This window comes from Clupea harengus, chromosome 21, assembly GCF_900700415.2.
Source record: "Clupea harengus chromosome 21, Ch_v2.0.2, whole genome shotgun sequence".
Taxonomy (NCBI): domain Eukaryota; kingdom Metazoa; phylum Chordata; class Actinopteri; order Clupeiformes; family Clupeidae; genus Clupea; species Clupea harengus.
This window is the reverse complement of record NC_045172.1, coordinates 21,462,051-21,472,050: the sequence shown is the minus strand read 5'-3', so window position 1 is coordinate 21,472,050 and position 10,000 is coordinate 21,462,051. Positions and strand designations below refer to the sequence as shown.

At 47.0% G+C, this 10,000-nt stretch overlaps 1 protein-coding gene across 1 annotated transcript in view; it reads right to left on the bottom strand.

Annotated features, from left to right (window-relative positions):
* lrp1ba (low density lipoprotein receptor-related protein 1Ba) overlaps nucleotides 1–10,000 on the bottom strand; it is a 199,114-nt gene that overhangs the window by 57,647 nt on the left and 131,467 nt on the right. The window contains 2 exon segments of the mRNA XM_042702858.1: nucleotides 1–94; nucleotides 7,844–7,963. The exon segment at nucleotides 1–94 is cut by the window's left edge and continues 23 nt beyond it. Of these exon segments, the coding sequence (XP_042558792.1) occupies nucleotides 1–94; nucleotides 7,844–7,963 (214 nt within the window).

The following is a 10,000-nucleotide window of genomic DNA, read 5'->3' as shown; positions in this document are numbered from 1 at the left end:
TCTCCGCAGTCGCTCTGGCCGTCGCAGCGCCAGTGGTCGGGGATGCAGTTGTTGTTCTTGCAGCGGAACTCATGAGGGCCGCAGGTTTTCTCGTCTAGTCAGAGAACAAACAGACAGACAGACACGCTGTAAAACAGACAACAGCAACGGCAACAAACACAGTGGGTTTTTCTTCCAAATTATGAATATTAATATGCACAGACTGGCATAAACATCATTGGGTCTATGTGCTTTGTCAACTGATTCTGAGGGAATGTGACAAGCTTGACAAGAAACAAACAAGGCTGACTGGTCAGTCACTTTATTGTGGCACAAACGACACACAGCAACACACACGTGCATTTTTAGGTGGCGACACAGGACACACACACACACACACACGCAGGCCGAGGTCGCAGTGATTTTTTTCTCTGCATTTTTCCCATCCTGGACTGTCCTTCCTCCAGGACACCAGGAGCAGTGGGCAGCCTTTAGGTGCCCTGGGACCAAGTCAAGTGATCCGTCCGTCTTGGTCAGGGATGGACAGGAGAGTGATCTGTTCTTCTGCATGTTTTTTTCTGTTGGGGTTCTTAGTGGAGGAAACCCCTTGTGAACACAGGGAGAACATGCAAACTCCACACAGAAAGGCCCGGGAGATAGGCCACCTGATCACTGAAGGCCTGGGGAGAACCTGCCCCCCAGTACCAACAGCGCCCCATGCGGGAATCGAACACAGGACCTTCTTGCTGTGAGGCGGCAGTGCAAGCACCTGAGTGTGACTGTGTGTATGTGTGTGTGTGTGTGTGTGTGTGTGTGTGTGTGTGTGTGTGTGTGTGTGTGTGTGTGTGTGTGTGTGTGTGTGTGTGTGTGTGTGTGTGTGTGTGTGTGTGTGTGTGTGTGTGTGTGTGTGTGTGCGCGTGTCGGCGTTTATTGTGTGAGCAATAATAGGGAGAGCTCTAACAGCCACAAAGAAATGTCAAAGTGAACTTGCTAGGAAGTCAAGCAGACATCCAAGAGCACCAGCACCATGAAAGAGAATACAGTATATACTGTACCCCTGCCTTCAAGATATATAACTAAGGAAGAGATTTTCAAAATGATGAGTTAGTGAAACAGTTATTAAAGCATCTAAAATGTATGCTTAAAAAATGATTAAACAACATTAAAATTTGAAGTGAGCTTCACTATTTTAGGCACATCTTTAGTAGTGGTACTACAACTGGATGGTGAGTATTCGGCTGGAATTGAATAGTACAGAGAACTGTACAGTTTATTACATTTCAGTTTGCATGTAGCACATAGCATAGCATCCTCCCTGTCTTTTCTCTAAAACAATACAACCCTTAATCCAAGCACAGCAGGATTTCACTGGAAACCAGTGAGGCATTTCCACAGCACACACACTGTCAGAACCTTAATCCATCTACGACGAGCAAAGATAATTACGTAATACATTATTAATTGGCAATGTAGACGCTATGTTTGAGTGCTAATTCCTTCACTGGCTGTGACATTAGAGGGCTGTAATTCGCGGGGAGCTTGAGGAGAATACTAAGCTCGCCTCACACCCCCCCCCCCCACCAGGCTCCTGCTCCAGGGCTGGAGTCACCTTCTGTTAGGGGAGATGGCCGCTCGAGATGGCGAGCGACGAGGAGAGCGGCAAGCCACAGCACGAGAGGAAATTAACACATAAATGAGCGCTGACCCCCGTGGCACTCAAATTTAATTAAACGTTTGGTCCTCCGCTAAGCCATCGCAGGTTGATCGCTAATAATAAGAACGGCGGCAGAAGATATTTCTCCCTCTTGGATTTGTTTTCTTTTTTCTCCCTGGGAGCCGGCCTGCACAAACCTATCAATGCTTTAATTCTATCAGTGAGCTGTACTAGCTAGGCTTCATAGTGACAGCCAGCCTACATTTCAAGTACATTGAAATGGCATGCACTCACACAAATCCATAGGAGATCGGCTATGACATGACAGATGTGATTTGCTTTCGTTTCTTATACAGAAAGGCGCCGACGGATGCACGGGTCTTCAGAGAGCCATCTGATGACATATACACTTAATTTATGAGCATTGGGGAAATACATAAATCTACCTTAGCAGTAGGGGGACGGATGAAATAAATTAAGCTTGGGTCTACGTTGGGCTCCGACTGCAGCAAGACTGTGAATAATTTATAAGCCGAGGAAAAAAAAAATAGGCCATTAAGCTCGGGTGACAGTAATGAAAGCTTCTGCTGTGACACGGCAAAAAAACAATCCCACTGCTCCCAATGTGGCCTCTAAGTGTGTGACTTTAACGTCGTCGGGAAACAGACCCCAGTGACACGTGTGGCCTCTAAGTGTGTGACTTTAACGTCGTCTGGGAAGAGACCCCTGTGACACGTGTGGGAATGAAAAGATTAACAGTGTAGGCAGAGTAATGGGCAAAAGCCTCCATATCGATCTGACCTCGCTCCCATAATAAATACATGAATAACAGTAAATAAATAAATAGACATAGATTGCTCAATCACAAAAGGTTACATGTGTGTGACCCTACAGGAAGTGACAGCAAGTGACAGGAAGTGAGGAAGCTCACAACTAATGTGGTTATCTGTATAGGACCCTGTGGGGTGACTCCCCTTGAGGTTGTCTTCAACTACATATTTTTAGATCCACTTTTGTACAGCATGCTTTTAGCACCAGAGCTGTAAATATATATTTTTTTTTTCTGCATGAAATGTGGTTGAGAAAGCTTTTTAAAAAAAAGTCTTTTCATCAGTTTCTCGGAAGAGAAGGAGTGATGGTTCATCTCAACCATTGAGATATGTGCAACCATACTGTGACAACGTCAAATTAAACTGTCAACTCAACTACGTCATCAGTCATCAAGGTCTAGATCTCAGGAACTTACAGAAAGGTCAGATGATGGCTCTCGCAGGTTAAAAATAACACTCATGCATGCTCCCTTAAAACATGAGAAGATGAATGATGTGAAGACGAAAGAGAGAGAGAAGGAGAGAGAGAGAGAGAGAGAGAGAGAGAGAGAGAGAAGGAGGGAGGGAGAGAGAGCGTGATGGCTTTCACAAAGCCCAATCACTTTGAGATCTAGAACATGGCTGATTTTAGGCTTGAGACGACTAAACCAGCTGGCAGCAATCTGCATGCTTTATTTCCAGCCAAATCTTCACCTGATGAAAAGTGGTGGCAGGGGGGGGTGGGGGGGGGTAGGGAGCGTTACTGAGATTTGGAGGATGTCTAAAAGATACCAGTCTTGTGCTCTGAGTTTCTCTCATCATCTCTCTCCCTCCTTCTCTCTTTTTCCATCTCTCTCGCTCGCTCTCTCTCTCTCTCTCACTGTCGTTCTCTCACCAGGTTCCCAAAGAGTGAGCAATGGGTCGAAAAGGCACATTTCTCTCTCTGGCTGTTCCTCCCTAGCACTTCATTTCTCTCTGTACCTTTCTCTCCATCTCTTTCTGTCTCCCCTATTCCTCTTTCTGCATCTCTCCGTATCCCTCTTTCTCCCCACCATTCTCCTCTCTCTCTCTCTCACTCACTATGTTTCCAAACAGTTAGCAGTATGGCTAGAATGCTCTGCATGGAGTGGGGGAAGCATCTTAGCATTAGCATTAGCGTTAACCCTAGCATTCATCGAAAATGGCAGGCATTTTCCAAACTCCCCTGCTGCACAGCTCCTCCTCCGCACCACCTCAATAAGTCACGGTGCCACCCCAGGGCAGGCAGGCAGGCAGGCAGGCAGGCAGGAAGGCAGGCGTGCCGCCACCGCTCGTTGGCTGTGCTAGATGCCATCCATTTCTCATGAGCGGAGCATGTGTGTGCGGGGCCTCACCTGATGAACAATTCATTGATTGTATGATGAACGAGCTGTGGCACCCGCGGAAAGATGTTAGGACTGTAACCAGCGCTACGTCTTCATTTGAAAATCAATGCAGGCGTTTTTTTTTTTACTGGCGTTCATATATTATCCTGACGCATCCTTCCCCTTACATAAAGAAGTGCTTTGTAAAAAAAAATCCAAGGAGTCGATACCTAGACCCCAATCATAAATTCATGTGTGAGCCAAAATGAATTCTCTTTAAACCCACTCACTTTGTGGGCCCCGAGCACATCAATATCAATTCCACAGACAGCCCCCCACAGCCAGAGAAAGGATAAAAGAGAGGATAAAAATAATGATATTTGCTAAGGATGCATTCACACTTCGGGTAATGCAGGGGATTATTCAATGGAGAGGGATGTCAAAATTGCCCCCAACATTCTACGCCATTTAAATGATGGGGGTTCTACTTGTATTTTGCTACATTGTTAATCTCATCTCTAATTATTTTATCATTTCATTCCTGTTCATTTGTTACTAATCTGTGTTTTTATTGTTCCCAATGATGAAAACATCTTTAGCAATTGCTCTTGTATTGTTTCAGGGATAGCTTTCCATTAAACTCACTGGAATTCACGACCACACCATCTCCTCTGTACTCATCTCCAGATTGTTAGTACACAAGGCAATGCTATAAGGTGGCTTATGTGGTAACTTTATAATTAATATAATTGTCAGGTTTTAATTGATCAGAATCTATACTTTCAACCTTTGAACTAATACATGAGGTAATAGTCTGGTAAAAACTCTGTTATAATGCCAAACCTACAGGCTTTCTCTGTATGTTGAATTATGAGGATAGCGTGCTGTCCTTGTGAGTAACCTTGCAATGCCTTGTTTAACTATGTTTCCTTTTATCCACTTCATCCAGAAATATTATTTAACTGAGTTGAAAATAAGTGAAAATGTTTGCATTGCTGACTTCATAACTGCCATTACAGTAAGCAGTAGACATGCCTGCAACGGTACATGCAGTACATAATATTCAATTCTTATAGAAAAGTCACAAATGAGAAATGCTTTGAGCAACAATTCCAAGTTCTCCATTTGAACAAGTCAGACATACACACACACACACACAAACACACACACACACACACACACACACACACACACACACACACACACATTCACTCTCATCCACCCACCAACACATGCCTACACACACACACACACACACACAACAAGCGAATACACCTGTGATGACTGACACACAAGTAAGAAAACTTGCGATCATTGAAACTGAATTGAGTACACTTTTAATTTCCAATTAGCCTAATTGGTTCTTAATTGCCTGAATGGTTATAAAATGACCCGTGAACACCAGAACCTTCTCAAGTTTGGACCTCTGGGCTGTGTCCATCTGCATGCCTGCATCATGGATCCACAGCTTACCATTTATAAATTGTTCATTCAGTCATTAACCATTCATATTACTCCTTGAGTGCCATGCCATTACATTAATTAAGATCTAACAATTGGCGTATATACTGCTTGGTAATATTGTAGGTAATTTAATCATTTAATGGAGTCAGATAAATTGTATAGTCCACAATATTTACTATTGAGACTTTATGAGGACGAAATGTTCCACGGTCCTATTTCCACTGACTATGTCATGAAGCCTTCTTGGAATTAAATGTGACAAAGGCAAAGGGTATGTGTATCGACCCCTATTAAAACTAAAATGAATGGTCAGGATATAGAAATGGTTGAGTTGCACAAGTACTTGGGCACTATAATTGATCACGAGCTGAGCTTTGACTGTAACACTAATGTGTTGTGTACAAAAAAATGCCCGCAGCGCTTTTTTTTGTCTGAGGAAGTTGGCTAAGTGCGATGTTGACAGGTCTCTGATGACTCAGTTCTATAGATCTTTTATTGAGTTCATTTTTACCTTTTATCTGTCGGTATGCTTCAATCAGTCTAAAACAGAAAAATGCACTAATAAAGGTGATCAAGGTCTGTCGCAGCATCACAGGGAATCAACGGGTAAAGTCTGTTTAAGTTGCACAGTACACACTTGTTAAAGAAAGTAGAATCCGTTCTGTCTGACAGCACCCACCCCCTGCACCATAGAGTTTCAGCCCCTGCCTTTGGGTTCCCGCTTCAAACAACCACCAGCCAGAACCAACGGATACACACACCCTCCCTCATACCCTCACCCTTCTCATACCCTCACCCTCCCTCATATCAGCCAGAACCAACGGATACACACACCCTCCCTCATACCCTCACCCTCCCTCATACCAGCCAGAACCAACAGATACACACTCTCCCTCATACCCTCACCCTTCCTCATATCAGCCAGAACCAACGGATACACACACCCTCCCTCATACCCTCAGCCATTTCACTACTGCGAGAGAAAAAAAAGGCAATATCAGCCTCTCCAGCTAACTTCACTTGGTAAACATGGCCTCTTGGTAAGCAGTCCCTAAACACAGAGCATATATTTCTTTATAAAATGCATTTTACTGTATTTAATTGTGCGTTGTTTTTTAATTGACTTCAATTGTGTTTTTGATCTTGTGTTACTACCGCTACACAACCCATTGCCCCTTTAGGGAGAAATAAAGCTCCACTACTCGGCTTTGACGTGGACACTCTGGGCGTGTTGAATACTCCTGCAGGAGCGGCGGCGGAGGGGAGCAGGCTGCTAGGAGCAAGACGAGATGAAGTAGTGACACACACACACACACACACACACACACACACACACACATATACGAGGTCAGCGGTGGGCTGAGTGACCCCTCGGTCAGCGCTTCCCTCCGACTGAATGTCACCATTAGACGTGGTGATTGAAGCGGAAATGCCAAGGTGGCACCTCCACCCTCCCCTCCCCTGCCCTCCTCTCCTCCTCCTCTCCTCCTCCCCTGCCCTCCTCCCCTCCCCTGCCCTCCTCTCCTCCTCCTCTCCTCCCGGCTGCCATCTCTCACCCAGAGGAGGAGCGGTGACTTGTGCGCACCTCCTACGGCACACGGCGAGCAGACATAATAAAGGCCTTTATGGGCATATTAAAGTCAGTCAGCATTAATGAGGGCAGAGCTCGCAAAGCGTTCTGTTGATGTCTGCATAACGTTATCGCACCAAATTAGCCATTTCAGTTCCACACACGCGGAAAAAAGAACACAGAAAAAAACCCTGAAAAAGGGCTGCAGCGTCAACTGCTCATAGAGTGCAAATAACGCAATAAGACAGGACGCCCCTAAAGAGCAGAACCACAGCAGTTTGGGTGAGTGCTTTTATTGGAATGTCTCTCCCACTCCTCGCTCTCTCTCTCTCTCTCCATCCTTCCCTCTCTCTCTCACTCTCTCCCTACCTTTCTCTCTCTCCCTCACTCTTTTCCTCTCTCCCTTCCTACCTCTCTCTCTCTCCCTACCTTCCTCCCTCTCTTTCTTCCTCCCCCCTCTCTCCATCCTTCCCTCTCTCTCACTCTCTCCCTCCCTCTCTCCTTTCCTCCCTCCTCGTCTTTCTCTCCCTCCCTCCTTTCATCTCTTTCTCACTCTCTCTGTCACCCTCCCTCTTTCCCCTCCTCTCTCCCTCTCTCTTCCACCCTTCTCCTTCCTCTGTACGCTCACACAACACTGACAACACATATTTTTCCTCCACAGTGGGCTCTAAGCAATCTGAAGGTGACGACTGCACTAATCTGCTAATTAAGGAAGCTATCCGCATAGAGTGAGAAAGAGATGGAAGGAGGGAGGGAGAGAGAGACGAGGAGAGAGGAAGGGAAAGAGGGAGAGAGAGAGAGAGAGAGAGAGAGAAAGAGAGAGGGTACACACACACACTCTGTGAAAGACAAAGAAGGAAAAACAATTCACTCCCTATGTCACTGCTGTGCTTGTTTGGTTTTGCTTCTGCAGACGTGACAAGAACCAATGGACGAGTAGGGAGGTGTGTGTGTGTGTGTGTGTGTGCGTGTGTGTGTGTGTGTGTGTGTGTGAGTGTGTGTGTGTGTGCGTGTGCGTGCTCACCACAGTTGGCCTCGTCCGAGCCGTCCGCACAGTCAGGGTCTTCGTCACACACCCAAAGCTTGGAGATGCAATGCATTGTGGTCTTGCACTGGAACTCGTTCGGAGAACACGTGCTCTCAGCTGATGTGAAAACAAGGAAAAAGAAAGCAGGTTTCGCATGAGAACAACCCAACCGAAGAAGAAGAAGAAGAAGAAGAAGATGAAGAGGAAGAAAAAGAAGAAGAAGAAGAAGAAGAAAAGAAGAAGAAGAAGAAGAAGGAGTATGTGAAAGAAGCGGCCGTGTATCTCCCCAGCCCACTCCACCCACTCTAAATATACAACAACACTGATGCAACAGTTAGAAACTACACAGACAGTGACATCAAACTTCAAACCCACGTGAAAATAAGACACGAGAAAGAGAGAGAGAGAGAGAGAGAGAGAGGGAGAGAGAGAGAGAGAGAGAACGACAGAGAAAAAAAAAAAAAAGTCTTTTTTCCCTCAGATGTTCCTGTGTCTCCCTGGCGACCCCAGCCGGGTCCGTGTAACGGCACATCATAATCCCGACCCACAGCGCAATACCACCCAACACGATTAGCCCTGCTAAGCCCCCCCCCTCTCTCTCTAATCTCTGGCCCAGGCTGGGCTAAGCTCCCTGGGTCTGCGGAGCTCCATCGTGTTCCTCCGCACCCACTTCCAGCCTCACCCGGCCCCCTTGCTGGGCCACTTAGCGCCAGCTTCCTACTCCTCCTCCTCCTCCTCCTGGGCTGCGCCTGGAGCTCCCCGACGACGGGAAAGCCGAGCTCAGAGAGAAGAGAGGCGGGAGGTAGAGGGAAGGGGAGAAGGAGAAGAAGGGAGAAGGGAGAAGGCTAACATCTCTCTCTCTCTCCCCTTACATATTTTTAGTCTACCCCCTCAGCTTCAACAGGTAGTAGGCGCTGCAGGGGGATTTTCCTTCTGTGAACTGCAGGCTTAACCCTTCTGCCTTGGGTGTGGGTTATTTACAAGGAGAGAGGGGAGGGTTTCACACGGCATGGTTGGGTACAGGCTGCCGGGTGTCTTAGAGCTGTCAGACTGATTTATGGTAATGAGACAGGGCTCATCACAGATGCTTAGGAGAACGCGCACACACCCTCCACACACACACACACACACACACACCTCACTTCTCCCCGCAGGCATTCTGGGTCTCTGTGATCCAGGGAGCGAGAGATGAGGAGAGGCAAGGAGAGGAGAGGAGAGGAGAGGAGAGGAGAGGAGAGAAGAGAAGAGAAGGCAAGAGAAGAATAGAAGAGAGGAGAGGAGAGAAGAGAAGAATAGAGGAGAGGAGAGGAGAGGAGAGGAGAGAAATGAATATAACAGAAGAGAAGAGAAAATAAGAGAAGAGAAGAGAGGAGAAGAGAAGAGAAGTCAGCTTGACACACTCCGTCTTCGTCTGTCATTGAACATTTCATTCCAAAGGCCTGAGCCAGCTGACACTTGAATGGCTGAAGTCCCACATCAGATCAGAGCCTGATCCCTTGCTGTTGTTCCAGCGTTAAGACCCCCACAGCCTGCAGCAGGGCTTTCCACAACAGCGACCCAAGCAGTGAGAGCAGCCCTGCAAGTCTTCCTGGCCCGTCGACCCCAACCACATCCCACAATGCAACGGGGGCCACATGGCGTCCATCTCTGTCCTCCAGAACAGCTCATTTGAATCGCTATCCTCCTCTTCTCTGTCCTCCGTCTTCTTCCTTAAATGAAGTAGCCTGTGAAGTGATCTGCCTCTAGCCGACAGTGAGATTATACAAAAACTCTTCCGTCTTCCAATTAGATGCCATCTCTCCCTTGGCAAAGTAGAAACGGCGTCTGAGGTCTCAGATTCGGAGCTGTGCCACTCACTGTGCCTGTGTGTGTGTGTGTGTGTGTGTGTGTGTGTGTGTGTGTGTGTGTGTGTGTGTGTGTGTGTGTGTGTGTGTGTGTGTGTGTGTGTGTGTGAGAGTGTGTGTGTGTGTGTGTGTGTGAGAGTGTGTGTGTGTGTGTGTGTGTGCGTGTGTGTGTGTGTGCGTGTGTGTGTGTGTGTGTGTTTCTGCTCACTGTGGAGCTGAACATCATAACCTGAAGGCTTTCCCCCCCCCCCCCTCTGCTCTCCGCTGTCTACCTATCCCAGTCGGAGCCGACTTTGTAGTGCAGCGACGT